The sequence below is a fragment of the Toxotes jaculatrix genome, chromosome 2 (genome assembly GCF_017976425.1).
Source record: "Toxotes jaculatrix isolate fToxJac2 chromosome 2, fToxJac2.pri, whole genome shotgun sequence".
Classification (NCBI taxonomy): Eukaryota; Metazoa; Chordata; class Actinopteri; family Toxotidae; genus Toxotes; species Toxotes jaculatrix.
Window position 1 is genome coordinate 23,595,850 of NC_054395.1, and position 19,910 is coordinate 23,615,759.

At 42.1% G+C, this 19,910-nt stretch overlaps 2 protein-coding genes across 2 annotated transcripts; one reads left to right on the forward strand and one right to left on the reverse strand.

Annotated features, from left to right (window-relative positions):
- Positions 1-935: 935 nt before the first annotated feature.
- Positions 936-6,398, reverse strand: aaas (achalasia, adrenocortical insufficiency, alacrimia). The gene is made up of 17 exons (XM_041054258.1): positions 6,261-6,398; positions 5,874-6,015; positions 5,597-5,724; positions 5,276-5,331; positions 5,080-5,171; positions 4,675-4,721; positions 4,284-4,382; positions 3,992-4,135; positions 3,336-3,456; positions 3,086-3,210; positions 2,705-2,765; positions 2,513-2,603; positions 2,281-2,374; positions 1,857-1,924; positions 1,659-1,740; positions 1,462-1,546; positions 936-1,165 (listed from the first exon to the last, which is right to left on the reverse strand). Exons 2-17 carry the CDS (start codon positions 5,982-5,984, stop codon positions 1,010-1,012), a joined length of 1,560 nt encoding a protein of 519 aa, XP_040910192.1. The 5' UTR covers positions 5,985-6,015; positions 6,261-6,398; the 3' UTR covers positions 936-1,009.
- Positions 6,399-10,123: 3,725 nt separating this feature from the next.
- Positions 10,124-17,115, forward strand: map3k12 (mitogen-activated protein kinase kinase kinase 12). The gene is made up of 13 exons (XM_041054249.1): positions 10,124-10,586; positions 12,261-12,444; positions 12,582-12,773; positions 12,889-13,047; positions 13,304-13,462; positions 13,603-13,711; positions 13,886-13,995; positions 14,279-14,395; positions 14,506-14,640; positions 14,756-15,479; positions 15,574-15,641; positions 15,808-16,105; positions 16,960-17,115. The coding sequence occupies exons 1-13, from the start codon at positions 10,124-10,126 to the stop codon at positions 17,113-17,115; spliced, it is 2,874 nt and encodes a 957-aa protein (XP_040910183.1).
- Positions 17,116-19,910: the final 2,795 nt, after the last annotated feature.

The following is a 19,910-nucleotide window of genomic DNA, read 5'->3' on the forward strand; positions in this document are numbered from 1 at the left end:
TAAGACCTTTTGTGGATCCAGAGGGAGCTGCAAGAAACTGCCTCAGGTGATGTCACAGTAAACAGGAGGATCAGCCATCAACACACAACACACAAGTTGTAAAAGAAGAGGATATTTCTCACCTTCTGCCCAGACTGTGTTCTGTAAATTTTCAAAAAATGTACCTGCAAAGCTCCACATCGAACCCGAGCCTGCATGACACGTTAATACAAGACTCACAACCAGTTGGCTGATCCATGGCTGGATTACTGGATTAAATGTTTGTGCCCAGTGGCCCATTGTTTCATTTTCTGGCCGCTGGGCAATACAGAGATGCACAACAAGGAACGAAGTAACTGTAAAAATAAAACAAAAATAAGTTATTATAAATGAATAAAGATGCAGCGTGTATAAGCAGAAGCAATCTCCACGTTTTCAGTGAATTATTTCCACTTCTTTCCTCATGCTCACACACACATCTCTCAAAAACTGAGGCTAATATTAGGCACAGCTGGCACAACGTGGACACCTTCATTATTTATTTTGTGCTTTCCTGACACTCGTGAGCTGCTCTGAAACATGAACACTTTATACATTCAGGTCATCTGAAGAACAGAGCTGATTTCCAAACCCTGTGTTTTATACTTTTGTTTAGAGATTTTAAGAATTGTTTAAGAACTAAGGATATAAGACATGAATGAGATTTCTCCAACTCAGAAAGGAGAAGTAGAGCCAAATGTATCATTTTGATCAAATTCAGTGACTGTGCCTACAGTATGTAGTACATACAAATTTGTCTTAGTTTACGGTAGTTAGTATTAAAAAATTAACATACTTTATTTTACCATTTACTAAAAGACGTGAAGGTGGTCGTCATCTGGCAGTTAAATTCTGATGTCTATTTGGTTGAAATGTTTTGACAAATAAGAAAGCAAACAAGTCTTAGTATAGCAAGAATGTTCTACATATTTATTGAAAATACATTATAACAAAAATGATTTGTGAGTGTGTGATGGTGGGTGACAGTGGGTCAAGAGATGAACTCTGTAAAGAGCGACTGATTGGCTAAGGCAGAAGGCCTGTCCTGTGGACGAGGCAGTAACGGACTGCCACTCAGGCCAAAATGGGGGATGCCAGCACTCAGGAAGTAGAAAGGCACATGGGTAATTCTTCCAGTGGACCAACACTGAGAACAGAGAGAGATGAGAGAGATGCATGATAAAACCACATAACTACTTTTATAAAATCCTGTGGTTGGTCAGTTTGCTTTCAGATCACATATAAACCACCACAGACTTTTCAATTGGTCTTGCTCTCATTGTCTTTGTCCGCACTACTACGAACTGGGTATATGCCTCAGAGTGCATTTTAACTGAACCAAACAGGTGAGGTATGAAAACACTGTTCAAGGATTAAACCACCACATTCTTTACTAAAACCTAATACAAGAGAAAACAGAGGGATTTATACATAAAGACTAACCACAGTGAGCAGAGCTCCGTGCTGGAAATTCGGGTGGAACTGCATCAGCCTCGGCTCAGCGCCAGGCTCTCCTTGAACAAAACCACTACACAGGGAAACACAAGAAATATTCAGTACAAGCAGATGAGATATAAAGTAATACTACCCTGGGAAAAGCCACACAAATATGAAATGTAACCACACACAACAATACAAACCAGGGCAAAAGCTCAAAAATGGGGCTGGTTCTTGTCTTGAACACTGCTATAATTGCAGGCCGGTCTGCTGCCTGTGGATCACCTGAAAGACCAGATATAAGGCAAAGACTGGGATGAGTTGTTAAAATTAATACCAAAAATAACTGCGGTGTAATACTGATGGAGTTCATTGAGGTGAAGAGACAAAAAGTGAGAAACCTTTAAGAAGCACTGCAAGCCTCTCTCCTCTTGGATCCCAGGCTAAAGACTGGATCTCTCCACCAACGCTGCCAGACAAATTAGACAGACGTGAGTGACACTCAGCTTCCAGGATCAAATGATCAGAGGTGAAGAAGCATTTACATCATTTACTTATTTAAAACCAGCAATACACTACAAAAATGGTTATTTTCATAAGTAAAAGACCTGCATTCAAAGTGTTACTTCCTAAAAAAGTACATAAGAATTGGTAACAAAATGCACTTCACAAGTAAAAGTACTCAGGACTGCAGGATATCAAAGGTCATTATAAATGTTTCCAGGCGCTTCATCCTGTCTTTCTCTGTGTCTCTCTCTTTTTGGAGGCACTGTTTGCCTCTTGTATGTGATGCTAAAAGATTGCAATTTAATTTAAAGATCTTACATGATGTCTCCATCTGGCGTGTTAAAGGTTGTCTCTGATAGGTCAGCCACCACTGCTGCCACCTGTGGCCCTTTTGATGTGCTTGTAGGAATACCTATTGAATAACAGTGACATCACACAGGTGATTTTTTTTAATCTAAACTCTGTTAATCATTTTTTCACCCAACTTTGGAAGAAAGCTGTGTATTCTAGGAAATATGTGGTTGTTTTGTATAAAGACTGAGACATGAACCTGGTGTGTCAGCGAAGGTCAGAGCATAAATGACCATCTCTCCCTGCACAGAGAAGAGAAGTCGACTCCCATCTGGACTCCAACAGCCAGACTAACAAATACAGATTCATCATCATTTAATAAAGACAAGATGGAAAATGCTTTTTTTATCTGATTAAAGAACGACTTTGAAACTTGGTGAAAAATGATCACCTGGCATCGCCCTTTCACACATGGCCAGCGCTCACATGTCCACATCCTGGTCTCCCAAACCCTGAACAAAGAAACTTCACTTATCCATGTGTAAAAACTTTCCCTCCACTCATTATCTAACAATACCCGCTAAACTCCAGACTATGCCACTAATCCCATACATGTCGTAAATATTCATGAAAGCTGACTGGGGCACTATGATAATAGAAGTGGCCAATAACTCTAGTCCACACACTAGAGAAAATTTCTCATATCACTAACAGCTTTACATATCTTTAACTTGAAATGTGCTAATATATCTCCACAAAGACAGAGTGAAGGAAGGAATATAGGAAGATGGGGATTTTAGAAACTCTCAGTCTCTGATTCACTGCGCCTAACCTGAACAGGGCAGAAGGTGTAGAAGCCAGGACGTGGCTGCCGTCAGGGGACCAGGACAGGAAGGTGACCCCACCTCCTCCGACCCGCTGAAGTGGCACGCAGCTTTCTGCAGCGACATCCCAAACCTGAGACATACGCTGATGTCAACGGTGCAACGCCCTACAACTACACCGGCTCAGTAAGAGTTTCAATCAAACACTCAGTGAACGACATTTTACAACATGAATAAGATAAGGCATTCGCCTCGTACCATCACTGCAGTGTCCATAGGAGAGGCCGACATGAGAAGAGACCCACTTGGAGACCAGGCGATGGAAGTGACTGGGGAGTGACCAGGTTGAGACAGAACTTGAGCACAACCAGATGAAGGCCTGGATGAGTCGAGATGAGGAAGAACCATGTATCACAAAGAATCACATACAGCACAGGAAAAGACAAGTGAGCGGAAGTACGAGAGTTTCAGGATTTCTGGGTTCATCAAGTTAAACTTAAGACTTTAAAAGACCTTTATGTTGCCACAGAGAACAAAATGTAATACTTTCCATATTCATAGCTGTCAAAGAATGACAGTAAACCAGCCGTGACAGTAAGACCGACAATTATTTATGAAATCTATGAACTTGTTGATTTTTATTTCACATTTCTGTCAGTAATTTCCAGTTGTAGTTAACAATAATTTGTTGTAATATAATTAATCATTTAACATGATCTGGACCCAGATAAGTGGCAGAAAACTGATGGATGGATTATGAATTAAAAAAAAAGATTATAAATGTAGAGCTGAAACCAACTATTAATCTTGCTCCATAACAGCCAGCAACTTCTAGGTACTTTTTTTTGAGAGAGATGACTTCAAAAGTGTTTTAAGACGTTTCAAGACCGGCACATATTCCAGAGTTTGCATACCTGGTTGACAGTGAGCAGGGGTCCACATGCCAGACCAGTAAACAGTTTTGACAAGCGACAGCCAAAGCAGATGCACACAACGGCTTCCACTGCACTGCTGCCACGTTCTTCTGTAGACGGTGCTTTAGTGTGGGTGTTGTGGCACTGACAGACAAACAAAGAAAACTTAATGCCTGGAGTGTCATCTATCAAGTGTAATAAATCACAAAGAAAGCAGAAGCATGTTCTGATGACAGATATGCAGTGCAGACTTAATTCCATGAGCTGTCTTTTCAGAGTGTAGGACAGGTACCTTTTGGGGTTGTAGATCTTAATGGAGTCGTCCAGGAGGGCTACAGCAAATTTATCTGTGTGAGGATGCCAGGCAAAGGCTCGAACCACACAGTCAGACCTGGTGATACAGAAAAGATTACAGCAGAGAAAGGTTGCTAACTATTTAACAAACATTTTTTGTAATTTTGTCAAGTACTTTTGGTTTTAAGTACTACACATGTATATACACAAAGATCCCAGTTTCAAAATCACTTATAAAGGGCTGCACATTATCCATTAATCTGCTGCTTATTTTCCCGATTGAGAAATTCCTTGTTTGGTCAATCAAAAATCAGAAAACGGTTAAAATGTCCATCACAACAGAGATTAAGTAATCATTGTTTAATATTGTTAAAATCATTGGCACTTACCAATTCAGCACTTGTGAAAACTCAGCTGTCATGTCCTCACTGTTCAACTATGGATACAATGAACAGGTAATAAGCAACTTGATGTGACACAACAAACAACTGATAATCAAGTGTACTGCTATCAACAACATCTTTAAAGACACCCCCCAACATGTTTTATGACTGAAAAACACCCTGCTTTGAACAGTATTTTGTGTTTGAAAAGGGTTTCCCACAAAAAAGCTAAACTACATTTTTTAAAAAGCTGCAGACTGCACCAGACTGGCTCCAAATCAATGACAAATACATGCATGAACTTACACATCTTAAACTCTGCACAGTGAGGGTCAAACATCCAAGTGAAATAACAATAAGCAAAACACATTTTTGAGAGTGGGGCAGCTTTAATCTGCATGCACTACTCACTGTGAGATGAGGAAACAAGGACCCATGAAAAGAAGAAATCCATCGAAGCAACGCCAGGGTAAAACCAGAACTCACTGACAGCCATTTTGGCACTGCAAGTTACATGAGAGTTACTGAATATGCAAATCAGTGGATATGTAGGCTAAACTTGCTATGTGAAAAATAGCACAACAGAGGATTTTGGTGCCTCACATACCCTCTGTATATGAGTTGGTAATTTCAGTGAGCAGTCCTGTGAAACCACCATCCCGCCTGGAACAGATGTACGAATTACTTTTTTAAATACCGGACGTGACCAGTGTTGGCCGAGCAGTAATAACAACATTTATCATAGCAAACATGTCAGTTTTCTCTGTGCAATTTTTCTTCATTTTCAATCGGGAGTTTGTCCGTAACCAAAGAATTTCCCTATGGCGGTTACTAAAGTTTTTCTGATTCTGTTTGCCATTGTGTGCCACTGTAAGCCGTAATTCCCACAGCTTATACGCCAATATATGTGCGTGTGTGTGTCCCCTACCATGCTGCTGCACTCCTCATCCACAGTGTTTCGGAGTGGTCCAGAAACGCGGCTTTGCTGCTGCTTTCTGTGCGGCTGTGGAGCTTCAGGGACTCTCGGGGGAAATACAGACTCAGTGGACTTGATTCCTGAAGAAACAAACACAACAACTTTCCAACCTTGACTTGACACAATACAGCTGTAGTAGCAGATACATTCAGTTACAATAACTAATTAACGCGATTATCTTGAGGCTTTGGGTCCCGACTGCGACCGACACGGCAGCTGTGAATCAGACCTGTTTCGGTCGGTCTTCAATGTTGGTCCCGGACAGCAGCTCGTTGTTAGACTCGCACAGAGTGGTCTGTCCGGAGGGTAGCGGAGGGGGGAACAGCGCCAGAGAGCACATCTTCAACACAGCGAAACCCTGCCACAAGACCCTGGAAACACACCATGGGTCAGTCAGGTAAACTCAAAGTGTGGATGCCATGTTTACACCCCAACAGCTGAATGTAGCCCTACACGCGGGGCAAACAGTGGACGCTCAACTGGTTAGCAAACACTTATGGTTAAAGTAAGCTAGCTAGCTAGCTAGCTGTGTTTATAAATAAAGTTAGCTAGCTAGCTAGCTAGCTGGCTCTAGTTAACTACTTTGATTTCGCTTATTATTTGTAATCGACGTTACCTTGTAGTGTGTCCCACGTAGGTTGGTCAATTATCACGCGCTGTACTTCCAAACAACAATATAAAAGTATATGCTATGCTGTTGTGACACTTTCGTATCTCTACTTCAAGTCAATCCCGCCGTCTGGGCTACGGCGAGCCAAAGGGACAAGCCGTGCGCAAATCGCCACCATTTTTTTTAAGGTTAAAAAACTTTATTTATAAACACAGAACACACGTACGGCAACAAACTCAATACTGTGCAATTCAAGTAATATTTCCAATTCATTCAAAACAGACATCTCCAAAGACAGATAGTTGCCTAGCTAGATAGATAGTGTACAAATAAGCAATTGCCTTTTTAAATAAAAGCAAAACTTAATTGTTTAAAAGAAAAAACAACAAATAGGATTGAAATGTTAAAGAAACAGCATACAAATTAAACTATATGCCAAACAAATAACTGAACTTAATAACTAGTAAAAAAAAATGCTACTGAAATCTAGTCTCAATAAAGTAAATGTCTTGAGCAATCAAACACTCAAACACTAATAATTAATAAAATGAACAAAGTAATGAATAGCACTGACCAATAAAATAAAATATAACTAAATACATATAGAACTATCCTCTCAGTCAGATCCTCACATTTATCTCTTTACCTTAATAAATCAAAATGTAATTCCATCTCTCTCTGGCTCTCAGGTCTCTTTTCTCAGCTTCATATCTTTGACAATGGATCACTACATGTTCCAAAGTTGTTTTTTCTTGTTTACAGGAGACATATCTTTCTGTATTATCTTTTCTCATATTAAACAATGTAGCATTTAGTCCTGTATGACCACATCGTAAACTGGATATTAATGTCTCCCCTAACCTTCTCATTTCTTTAAGTTAAACCCTGGAACCATGAAGTCAACTTTACTGGCTTTACTGAAGTCTTTGAAGCATCTGGATAGATCTGAATATATTGGTAATCATACCAAAATAAAGGCCTTATCTTTGTATAGTTGTATTGCTGGTACAGTGCAGAGTTCTGCTCAGACTGTAGCTGACATGCTGTCCTCTTCAGGACACAGAGCGGCACTGCATCAACACCAAAACAGCCAAAACAAATACTATTTGAAGTTAATGTTTATACTAAAAACAGACCAGTCGTTTTATTTTAACACATTACACATTGTTTCCACGTGCTCTCTGTAATTCTCATGTTCACACTGGCCGTGAAAAGATTTCTCTTCAATGCAATTTCAATGTTAGTGACTCAGGACAAATTCACCTTTATTTAGGTTCAGCAGACCAAAGTAGGCAAGGAACAATAGGAAGCGGCGTCGAGGAGCAGGCGGTGGTCGTCAACAGGCAGGAAAACTAGGCGAAAAAAGGTCGAAAAAAGTCCAAAAACAGACAGGAAGTCAAAACAAGCAGACGAAAGCAGCACAACAGATGATCTGGAAGACTATAGGTGGAAACGGGCCGCTATATATACTAGGATGTAATTGGGGAACGAGGAACAGGTGAGTGGGCAGGGAGGAGTCAGGTGGTCGGAAGGCGGGAAGGGCTGGGGTTATTGCAGGGCAGATGGGAGTGGTAGAGAGTTACAAATACATGGTAAAGGCAGGTATGAATGAATGAATAACTGAATGAACTGTGACAGTTTTGTCTTTTAGTATAAAATTCTCTACTTGTGTTAACCTGGTCAGTGTTTCCCTGTTGAGCTGCAGTGGACGAACAGCAACAAAAAAAAGGGAATTTTATTGTAAAAACTTGACACATAGTCACTTGATTAAACTAATGGATGGATGGATGGCTGAAGTCTCATCAAGAGTAGCCAGTGTCACAATACAGTGGCTAGTGGGGATCTAAACTTAAAAAATAAATAAATAAATGAAAAATAAATAAATAAAAATGGGCGAATCAAATGACCAGAACCAGAGGAGATGGGTGAACCCGGGGTTCTAGGGCCCATCGGGGTCTTGGAGAGTTGCCCACTTTCGACAGCGGCAGACCAGCATCCCTGAGAAAATGAGTCTTGCTCCATGACACATCAGCAGCAGGAGCTGCAGGGTGGTCCTGCTGATCCGGGTCCGTCCAGGCTGAAGCAACCCAAACGCGGAAATCAGTGAATGAAATGCGGCCAAAAATGACACATTTTACGAATGGGAATGATGGATGTGATGAAAAACTGATAGCCTACTTCTGTGCATGTGTCTATGTGTTTGCAGAGGAGGAGGGGGGGGGGGGGGGGGGGGGGGCGGTAGCGCCCCCTTAAGGCGCACCTCGCATTTCCGTGACGTCAATTCAGCACTGGGAAAGAGACAGCTCCCTCCCCCAAAAAACCCAGCGCGCCTCACGTTGCATGGGTCCCCGGTTATTGATAACACAATTTGCCCGCTGGGATCTATCCCAGTAACGTGAAACTCGTGGATATTGGAACTGGAAATACAAGAGACATTCCGGACCGAAGAAAAACAACGATTTGCTCATTTTCACCGACAAATAGAAAGCCGAGCCCACCCCGTCACTTGACAACGCGGCATCAACCAGGCAGAAAGGTATGGGAATGTCATACTATCCGGTTAAATGCTGATTGAATAAGAAATCAGGTATCACAGGACGTTTAGGCATGATGCCGTTGCTTGGTGCGGTAGCGTTCATGCCGCTCGCACTGCACCAATGAACTGATGCTGCCAAGAAACGAATCATCGTCGATGAACGCTAGAAAATCATTTTTGTGCAGCCAGAGAGACCACATTACGAAATATTTGTGTTGATGCCAACATTGAGTAAATGTACAGACGCTGCGGCAGTTTCACTTGGCATGGACCATAGTAGACATCGGGCTTGCAATTCATGCACGTCGGCTATGATGCTGCTGAGTGTCATCATCACATCCTCGGTTATTTAAAGATTGATCTTCCTGCGTTTGTGTGTGAGTGTGTGTGTATGTGCACTGCTCCTTTGCACAGGCCCGGTGGTTGTTTATTGCCCGTTTTTTCACGCTCTCATTTCGCTCAGTCGCCGTGGCTCTTCTCATGCAGTGGTGCAGTACACAAGACATGAAGCTGGTGTAGGTTATGTGAATCGTATCGGTACATGTGCTCTCTCTCTCTCTCTCTCTCTCTCTCTCTCTCTCTCTCTCTCTCTCTCTCCCCCCCATCTCTCTCTCTCACTCACACATGCACGCACGCAATGCACGCACAAACGTACGTACACATCCACACCGAGGTGGTTATGCAATTCGTCATATTCTTCAGATGCACACAATGCTCTTCACTTGATGCATGACGAACGACATATGGGAGCTGCTGAGTAGCTTTGCTCTGATCCCGTCCTCAGAGGGACAGTTAAAGAACAGGTGACAGTCAGGTCTGTGGACTGTGCAGCCTCCTCTGGTCGATTCATTCATAAAGCTCATCTCCACTCTGGATGATGGCTCCACTGGGCAGGCTGGTTTTCCCATTCATAGGCACACAGATGAGGCTTTACTGCATGATTCAGACAGAATTTTGCTGTGGGAAATGCAGCGACAGAGTGGGTTAAACTGGGGGACTGGATGGATGCCCAATCCTCAGCACGTTTTGGTGTTCTGCATTGCTTGTGCAAAGTCTAGGAACTTCTTAAAGGATCAAAAGAGACAGTAGAAGTAAAAGTAGCAGTGTATTCAGCACTGGACAGCTCCAGGAGTAAAAAGGACCTATCCAGTGCTGAAATGAGTGTACAGTTCTTTATACCCTGAAATGAAGTAAGCACAGAGATGAAATATGGTTACAGTGAACATTATAAATCATTCTAATGCATTTGTTATCATAAATCTTCTCCTTCAGACTTACTTCTCATCCTTCCATCCTCCATCCACCCTAACCTGCTGTGTTGGGGAAACCCCTGATGAGTGGGACCTGTATCCATGAGCCCCGTGCCCCTTCCCCTTCCCTGTCAGGCTTCAGCACTCCCATCTCAGAGCCCCCCTATCGAAGACTCGATGGAGACACCCCTGCATGCACCCCCGAAACGGACCTGACCCCAACGCAGTGTGTCCTCCGTAACGTGCTGTCCATCGACACCGGTGGACAGGGGGCGCCGGGTGGCAGCAGCCCCACTCCCAGTGATGGACCCTCAGCCCACTTTGACAACAGCGTGCTAAAACTACATGAACATGAGGTGTGCCAGTGTGGCGGCGGGGCCGAGGCAGGGCACAGTCCAGAGGCTGGTGCTGTTCGGAGCCAGTCAGAGAACATTCGGCTACAATCAGGAAGTGGAGGTTTTTTGGAGGGACTGTTTGGCTGCCTAAAACCAGTCTGGACCATGATCGGAAAGGCCTACTCCACGGAACACAAACATAGCCAAGAAGGTATGTGAAGATAAAAGAAAATGTTCTGCCACTGTGCTACCTGACCCTCTGCTGTGTTTTAGATTGCTAGGTTTTGTATTTAAATGTCTTAGCACAAAGAATAGTGAGACAAATTTGTGACTTAAACATGTCATTTAGTATATGATTTTATTCTGGTGCCTTTGTAACCATGGAGATGCATCATAGAAAATGAATATCTGAGCTTGTGCATGAAGCATGGACTCCACAGTGGTAAAAGGCATATTTAGATCAGAAGTAAAATTACCAGTACAACAATTTAAATATACTCCATGAGTAACAGCCCTGCTTTTGAAATTGGATTTAAGTAAAAGAAAGTATTAAATGTAAAAATACTCATTCTGCAGAAAAATTTCCTGGGATGGACATATTAGTATATGTTATACTACATAATTGGATCATTACTGATGCATCAGAGCATATGTTGCATTTGTAGCTTGCTAGTTTGGCCCCCAGTTTAGAGGACAGGCTCTCCAGAGGTTCACAAGCTAAATCTGAGGGGTCATGAGATGATAAGTGGCGTATGAAAGAAGAATATTTTTTTAATAAGATACTGGCTAATTTGATGTCTCATGGCCTTAAACAGTTATTTAAATAAAACCATCTGAGTTTTAGGAGGGGAATCACTATGTGGTGGAACTTATAGACATTTCAAACATTCTTTGTAAGGGATCACAAGCCAAAACAGCTGGCAACCACTGGTTTAACAATACATAACTAAGAATACATTGTATTGTTAGGTTTGCATTGTCGTGATAAGCGTATCATATGTTTTCTTATTTAAAATCTGAAGAGTAGCTACAGGTGTCAGAGAAATTTAGTGGAGTAAAAAGCAAAACATTTCTCCCTTCTGTTGTGGAGAAGAAGTGTAAAGTAGCAGAAAATGGAAATATTCATGTATAGGTATCTCAGATTGTACTTCAGTACAACTAAATTAATGTAGTTATTTTTCCATAACTAGATCAGTATTTTACTTTGCTCTCTGACTGCTACCATGTCCTATTGGCAGCAGGACTGTGTTTACGAGTCCGTCAGCCAAGCTCATTCACAGTCATCAGCTACAGTGAGTTTTCACAGCTGGCCAGGGGGAAGCATCATGTGAATCTGCCTCTGCTGCAGCTCTCCAGAGAGCTCGACACTTCAGTGGACCTCATGAAGAATTGATCTGCCTGTCTCTTTTATTCTGCCCAGCTCATCTCTCTTTAGCAACCATGCTCTTACAGTCTCTTAAGCAGTGTCACCATGACAGTTGACAGATAAGACTATAAGTGGGTTGTTGTTCTTCCTTCAATTTTTCCTCTTATCTTTGGATAGAAATGTAATGGTCTGCTCGAAAAGCTGTCAATATGCCATTTGTCTGAACATGGCAGGTACTTTGTATGATGTAATTGTGTCCTGCCAACCCATTCTAATGTGTAGCATGGATCTAGCATTTGCTCAGCAAAACCCCTGACTCCTCCCTGTCCAAACTGGCAAGAGTACATATTGACATTTGGAGACTTTGCAATGTGCGATGGATATAAATTAAGTAATTACTCAAATGGTGCTACTGAAAAAAAAATCTGTTGCAGTGCTTGTGTTAATCCTATGTAATGCTTCATAAATTCACATTTACTCATCGAGTTTTGTTTTGTTGACTTATTGGTCTATGTTTAGAGTCCTGGGAGGTTCCTTTTGAGGAAATCTCAGACCTGCAGTGGGTGGGCAGTGGGGCGCAGGGGGCCGTCTTCCTCGGCAAGTTCCACGGAGAAGACGTGGCTGTAAAGAAAGTGCGGGACATCAAAGAGACCGAGATCAAACACCTCCGCAAACTCAAGCACCCCAACATCATCACTTTCAAGTGAGGAAACTCATGATATCCTACAGGGTCACGTATTAACATGCCAAGCTTTTAAATGCATAAATCCAACTTTTATATGGTGCTTTACTTTTCTGGTCACCTGTGCTATATTATCTGACTGCTTTGCCTCCTTCCAGGGGCGTGTGCACCCAGGCCCCTTGTTACTGTATCTTGATGGAATATTGTGCCCAAGGCCAACTGTATGAGGTGCTGAGGGCGGGCCGTAAAATTACCCCTTCCCTCTTGGTTGACTGGTCCATGGGCATTGCAGGTGGCATGAACTACCTACATCTCCACAAAATCATCCACCGAGACCTCAAGTCCCCCAAGTAAGTTATTGCAGCTAGCCTTAAAGACAAGTTCAGCCAACACAACACACCTGAAACTTCACAAGAGATTCTTTGTTATTTCCATGTAAAAGTCAGTGTAATCTCACCTTTGCAGCATGCTGATTACACATGATGACCTGGTGAAGATCTCTGACTTTGGCACCTCAAAGGAGCTCAGTGACAAGAGCACCAAGATGTCATTTGCCGGCACCGTAGCCTGGATGGCCCCTGAAGTGATTCGGAATGAGCCAGTGTCAGAAAAGGTGGACATCTGGTAAGTCTGATGAATGTTAGCATTTTTTTTTCTAGCTCACAAACATATTGTTTTCCTTCCCTAAGTGTGGCAGTCTAGTAATTATCTTTAATGTACTTCAGTGGAAGAGCAGATAAAGTGTCAGCTATTAAGTCCTCTAAGGGAGTTTTAGTGATATTTTCTGTGATGTTGTATGTATGTAATTTGTTCTCAAGTCTCTTGACATCTTGATCTCAATGAGACTTCCAGAGTAAATAAAGTTTGACTTAACTTAAAGGTCCTTCGGAGTGGTGCTGTGGGAGATGCTCACTGGAGAGATCCCTTATAAAGATGTGGACTCATCCGCCATCATCTGGGGTGTGGGAAACAACAGTCTTCAGCTGCCCATACCTGAGAGCTGCCCAGATGGCTTCAAGATCCTCCTCAGACAGTGCTGGTGAGAAAACATCTGGAAATGGACAGTTGGAATGAAGGAAGAGAAATAATGAGCACAGCTAGTCTGTGGTTTAAGGACTTTATTGATTTTACAGTATATTGTAAATGTACACAGCTGTCTTTCCCATCTTGGATTTGCAGGAACTGTAAGCCCAGGAATAGGCCTTCTTTCCGCCAGATCCTTCTTCATCTGGATATAGCATCAGCTGATGTATTGTCCACTCCACAAGAGACGTACTTCAAGTCTCAGGTATGGTTGCGTCACTGATTTCAAATCATTCTAAATATACAAACACACACAGATACACATGCACCCACACATGATTGCACACTAATCACACATTGACTGCCATACAGAAGAGAACTGGTTTTGAAGTCAGCTCTGGCTAGACGGAGCTGGTTAACAGAAATGTGCTCTCATCAGGCTGAATGGCGAGAGGAGGTGAAACAGCACTTTGAGAAGATTAAATCTGAGGGCACTTGTCTCCACCGACTCGATGAGGAACTGATCAACCGACGCAGGGAGGAGCTCAGGTCTATTTTTTTTTTAAACTCGTAGCCATCCCATAAATCATTTCATGTTAACTCAGGGTATCACACCATGCCCAACAACACTAGTTGTAACTAGTGGATTCTGGTAATTTTACTACGTTGGCTTACATGCATGATGCCACTTTCCTTCTGTCCTATTTCTCCATGTCACTCCTTTGTCCGCCCCTGTGGATGAAATAAGTGCCTTGAGTGCACGTTTATTGTAGAGGATTTGGATTCTCTCATGCGGATGCACAATGACATCAGCAGCCTCTTTCCTTCTCAGGCATGCTTTGGACATTCGCGAGCACTATGAAAGGAAGCTGGAGAGGGCTAACAACCTTTACATGGAGCTCAGCGCTGTCATGCTGCAGCTGGAGCTCAAAGAGAAAGAGTTGCAGAGGTACAAAAAAATGCATGAGCATATAAATTTTTGTAAAATGTTGATTTTACTTACAAATTGATAAGCCACAGTGCATTTACGCTTTGGTGTCTTTTGGTTTTTCCTCCCAGGAGAGAGCAGTCCCTGGATAAGAAATATCCAGGCTTGTTTAAGCACCATAGCTCCAGACAGAGCAGCTCCTCCAACTCCATGGACAAACTCATCAAGAAGAGAAATGTCCCACAGAAACTGCCCTCAGGAAAGAGGTGTGAGATCTCATTTCAGTGGTTATTTGATAAAAATTTGATACTGAAATGGATAAATGAATATTCATCAGGCTTGTGGATTATAGTTGTTGACTAATCCTTCCTACTCTTTCAGGCCAGACATCCTCAAGTCTGAGGTAATCATTCCCAAAATGGATTCCTCTGTAATGCAAGTCACTATCCCAGCCTGCCCCAACAGAAGCTCCACTTCCCCCAGCCGGTCTCGGAGGGTAAAGACCCGTCATCGCAAGCCCGGCAAGGGGAGCAGCGGGGACCTGGCTGGACTTAAGGCAAATCAGTCCTCCCCTAATAGGGACACAACTGCCCAGGCTAACAATTCTACCACTAACACCTCCAAGCAGCTCCTGGAGCCCTCTGCAGCCCTGCGGGGCCTCAGCCATGAGCAGCAGCAGAGGCAGCTCTCCTCCTCCAGCCCTGACCTCATTTGCACCACACTGGAGGCAGAGGGCCAGGGAAAAGGGGAGCCCTCAGTGGGTGGGCTGGAAAGAGGCGGGAGCCTCAGTGCCTCTGCAGGTTTAGGGGGATCAGAGGTGGGTGCAGCCGGTCTGGATGATCTCACAGAAACTCCTCCACGCAGTGACACTCCCAGCGAGGACGCTGCATCATTCCCATTCTCCAGCAGCCCCGACTCGCCATGTGGGAGGGGGGTAGCAGCAGGACGGGGATCTCTGGGATCTCCACGCTTGCCTCATGACGGGGAAGACAAAGAGGAGGGAGCTGGTGCTGTGAGGTTGCCCCGGGGGGCATCAGGGGGAATTGGGAGTCAGCACCTTACACCTTCAGCCATTCTTTACAGGGCAGCTATCACGCGCAAACAGGTACAGTGCCAGATGTCTGTTCATATTCGTCAGTGGTCCTCTGATAATAACTTTGATAATTTCACTTGTGTATTTTTCCTGTTTCTGACTACAGAGGCGTGGAGTGTCATCAGAGGAGGAGGAGGGTGAAGTTGACAGTGAGGTTGAGTTACCACGGAGACGGTGAGTAACTTGATGTCCTTCATCACTGGAAAATTCCCTCAAGCCATCTTCCCACTCTGACAAGTTGCTGACTTATTCAGAGAACTGAGAATAATTTTCGCTTTGCGTCATTCTTCCATACCATCAATTCGGTGATTTTGTTGTTGTTTCTTTTAAAACTCTCCAGACGTCCGACCAGCATCACCAAGTGCCAGTCGGTGTCCACTTTCAGCTCGGAGAACCTGTCGGTATCGGACGGCGAGGAGGGCCACACTACCGACCACTCTCACAGCGGTACTCCTGATGTGGTCAGCACCAACACCGACGACAGGTTGGACGACCGCAGCGATGACCTCCTCTCCCAGGGGTCGGAGATCCCGGCAGACAACACCGATCCCGCGCAGGCTTCTGATGGCCTGTCAGAGAGAGACGGAGCCCTGGGCCAGGCGAAAGCTCAGCTGGATGCTGGGCAGAATCCTAATGAGGTAAAGCAGCTCCACAAAGGATCGCATGTGTCAATCTGAGTCATCGTCTCATTTTGATGTAAAAGCATCCAAAAAAACAGTGGCAGAAAGTAACTAAGAGGATTTACTCAATAACGACAAAATACTGTACTTAAGTATATCTTAAGTATGTCCATTTTATGTTATTTTATACTTCTACTCCACTACATTTCAAAGGAAATATAGTTCTTGCTCCACTACATTTGTATGACAGCTATAATCACTAATTTTGTTTCAAATTAAAACTGAAAAACTAATTAAGAACCTGAAATGCAATATATTGTCAAAGACTAAATCTGTGGTTTCCAACCTTTCTGTCTTCTCACCCCCAACAAAAAAGTGTCTTTGCCAAATTTCAAATGTCTATCATTTCTCAGATAGTTTCATTTGAATAACACTTTGAGGCCCAAACAGGGAAAATAATCCATTATCTTCCAAAGAGATTAGAGATAAGTTTTAAAATGAAAACAAATTTGTGTATCAGAACTTCCTTTTCCCTTCTTTTCTGAGACATTAATCATCTCACTCAGATTTGTTTTTGTTAATAAATGTTGAACAGGCCTGACCCCTACTGTACGTTGGGAACCACTGGACAAAACTACCTGACTATATCTAAAGTAGTTAAAACTAGCTCAACCTCGACAAGCTACAATAATAAAATGCTGCTTGTGCATTATTTTATCCGTATTTAAAATTATACCTCATATTTATTGGTCACAGAGGCCATTTTTTAATAAGTGCTTTGATGCATTAAGTATCTTTTGTTTATAATACTTTACTGTACTATATCTACTTTCATGTGAGACATTGTTTTCCTCTTCCCTCTCTTTGTTTAGAGTCGGGCCCTTTGTGATGATTCTGACTGCGACAGTGCTGAGCTGGACCAGTCAGGTAGTGGAGAGCCCAGTCGCCCCCCCAGTGCTGGAGCATGGGTATCGCCATCTCAACCCTATCAGGGGTCTCCACAGACGCCCCATACAGGACCTCCGTAGATCACTGGACACTAGCAAAGACCTCCAGCTACCCTACAGTGAACAACCATCACAGGCGTACACCAATCTGTCAGTGCAGTACATTACTGTTGTCATGAGGGATCACACCTACTACACCACTCAGACTATGACAAGTTGACTTATGGTGTCTCATAAGTTTGTTGGCTGGCAAACCTTCATCAGATGACATAGGGCATTTGTCATAACCTGACATCAGATATTTTGGCAGCTTGTGACATCAGATAAATGTCATTTAAGTTCAGTAGGGTTTCTTTTTTTTTTTAGGCAAAATAGTTACCAAGGTAACCTTAGCCACTGCTCCAGTTCAGCAAAAACCCTTTCACAGACGCACGCACAAGAAGATACCACACATCCTTTAAACACTCTAACCCTCACTCTGGGAGCATCCTTCATGATACTCCACACACTAATGCATCAAATACTAATGAATAATAATGTAAATATCCATTACATACCACATGAGAAATATCTAACTTTATTTTATTTGTAAGATAAAAATGTAACACTAAACGGTATGCAGCCCTGTGAACAAATGCATGACTACATGTTTATAATTTATGGTTCGAATGTGTCCGTTTTATATTTTGTGAAAGTTTACACTTTTTTAATCCTGAAAGTATTACTTGAGTTATTTTGTTTTTGTTAATAAATGTCAGCACTCAAGAAAAAAAAAAAAAAGTCAAAATGGAATGAAAATCTCACCAGAACATGGATCATGATGCATACTTAGGGTTCTCAGTAGGTGATATATTTTTTTTTTACCCTCCTACTACTGAGTTTCAAATACACATAAGACATGTGTGAGGTTTTTATTAAGCTTATCAAGTTTGTGATAGGATGGGAAACCTCTGGGTTCACTAAAAATGCACTTCTGCCAAGGTATATACGCTCAGTTGACAGTTTATTGAGTACACTTAGCTAAAACTAATTCAGTCCAATACCGCAGCCCCACAGTAAATCCTACCTCCATGAAGGTTGTAATGCTCAGGTTTTATTGAAATTGTTTAAGAGAGATGTTGATTCACCAGTATGATCATTCTGGAGGACACAATTTGTCGTGCTGATGAAGTGTGTTGCATGATAAAGAGAGGTGTCATTTAGCCTGCTGTCACTGATATAAATAGGGTAGACACAATACTTCAGTATAATGCAATACAACTCAATATACTGTTAAATCAACACCTCTCTAAAACTGTTTCAGCTAAAACTGAACATTATAACCTTCATGAATGTCAGATTAATTGCAGGACTGCTGTATTTGACTGTGTTAGTTTGAGCTGGGTGTACCTAATGAACTGGCAACTGAGTGTATACTTGTATTTCTCCCATTGGTTTCTGAAGTTGATGGATTTTTTTGGTTGTCCTTTATTTGTAGGATGTGCATTTGAAAGGCAGTGAATGTGTTCACAGAAATAATCTCCTCTGACGTGCACTGGCTTTGCTAACCTCAACCTAGCTTCAACTAACTCAGCAACAAAGACATGGTGCTGGTGCTCCACCCACTGTAAACGGCCAGTTCAGTCTATGGAAGTGACCCAGATATCCTCTTTTTTTTTTTTTTTTTTTTTTTTTTTATTCCAGGCATTCCTCATCTTTCCAAACCTGGTGCCTACATTACTCACACAGCAACACAACAGCCGAATCGGGTGATTCATTTTCAAACATTTAGTCTTCAGCCCCAACCGACTCTAACTCACATGATGTCCCTTGAGGCAGCATCTGTTTAGGTGTACAAAACCACAAAAGGCATTATACAACTTTTTTCAGATATGTGGTAATTTAGTACTCTCAAAGACCTATACAGTTGATGTTGATGTGTAAAATAGGTGGAGTCCCCCCTTTTAGCAATGAACCAAAAGGAGTCCTATAGCTCACGATGCTGACAGGCTTCATAAAAACCTCAACTGTACCTTTTACCCTTTAATATTACTGCGGAAGTAGCCAGATAAGGAATAGAGCACTTCTCTGTGGTGGTTACTAGTAGAACAGTAAGTATCCTTTGGGTTTGAATAGAAATGTTTTGTTTTTATACAGCATTGCACATTGTACCTGTAACATAGGAGTTATATCGAAAGCAAAATATTATGAGCAACAATAAATGATGTATTGGTTAAAAAAAAAAACCCAACAAAACAAAACGTGTGTTGTTTGTTTAAAAAGACAGGCTATGTTATAGCTACAGTTTGTGCTGTTGCTGCATCACATAGGCTGACAGCTGAACGAGAAATAAATGACTATTTTCAATGACTTTAAGCATGTCCAAACTGATCCAGTGTCATTTCTTGACTAACAAATTTGCCCTTTCACACTTGTCCCTAGTTTGAAAAAAAAAGGGACAGGATCATGTTTTTGGATTAATAAATCAGCAAAACTTTCTGATGAGAAACAATTTATAAAGAGTTTATTAGCTGTAACTAATTGTTTTATTACTATTTGATAAATCATTTACTAATCCTTCATACACCATTTATTAATAAGAACAATTTTTGGTGGTGGAAAATCCTCCTTCAGCATGACACTTTTGTCTTTTTAGCCAACTCTTTGACTCATTAATCCTTTCCCACCAATGGACTGTTTGACCACTTATCTCCTGAAAAAGAGCAAATTAACATTTATAACTACAGACCTGATGAATTATTGTAGAACCCTTTATTAATGATTCATTAATATTTACAGGTGACTTACTTTTGATGATGGCTTATTACAAATTGAAAACTCCATTATTAATGTCATACTAACATCTATAACCTAAAACAAGGTGACTTAATAGAAAG

Excerpts from the sequence above, each read along its gene's own strand:
- map3k12 (XM_041054249.1), top strand. The coding sequence starts at position 10,124 with ATGAGTGGGACCTGTATCCATGAGCCCCGTGCCCCTTCCCCTTCCCTG. Across the intron at positions 13,463-13,602 it reads ATCCTCCTCAGACAGTGCTG|GAACTGTAAGCCCAGGAATA; the intron begins GTGAGAAAACAT and ends TTGGATTTGCAG. Across the intron at positions 14,641-14,755 it reads AAACTGCCCTCAGGAAAGAG|GCCAGACATCCTCAAGTCTG; the intron begins GTGTGAGATCTC and ends CTACTCTTTCAG.
- aaas (XM_041054258.1), bottom strand. The coding sequence starts at position 5,984 with ATGTGCTCTCTGGCGCTGTTCCCCCCTCCGCTACCCTCCGGACAGACC. Across the intron at positions 4,383-4,674 it reads TTTTCACAAGTGCTGAATTG|GTCTGACTGTGTGGTTCGAG; the intron begins GTAAGTGCCAAT and ends CTGTATCACCAG. Across the intron at positions 3,457-3,991 it reads CCCTGCTCACTGTCAACCAG|GCCTTCATCTGGTTGTGCTC; the intron begins GTATGCAAACTC and ends CGACTCATCCAG.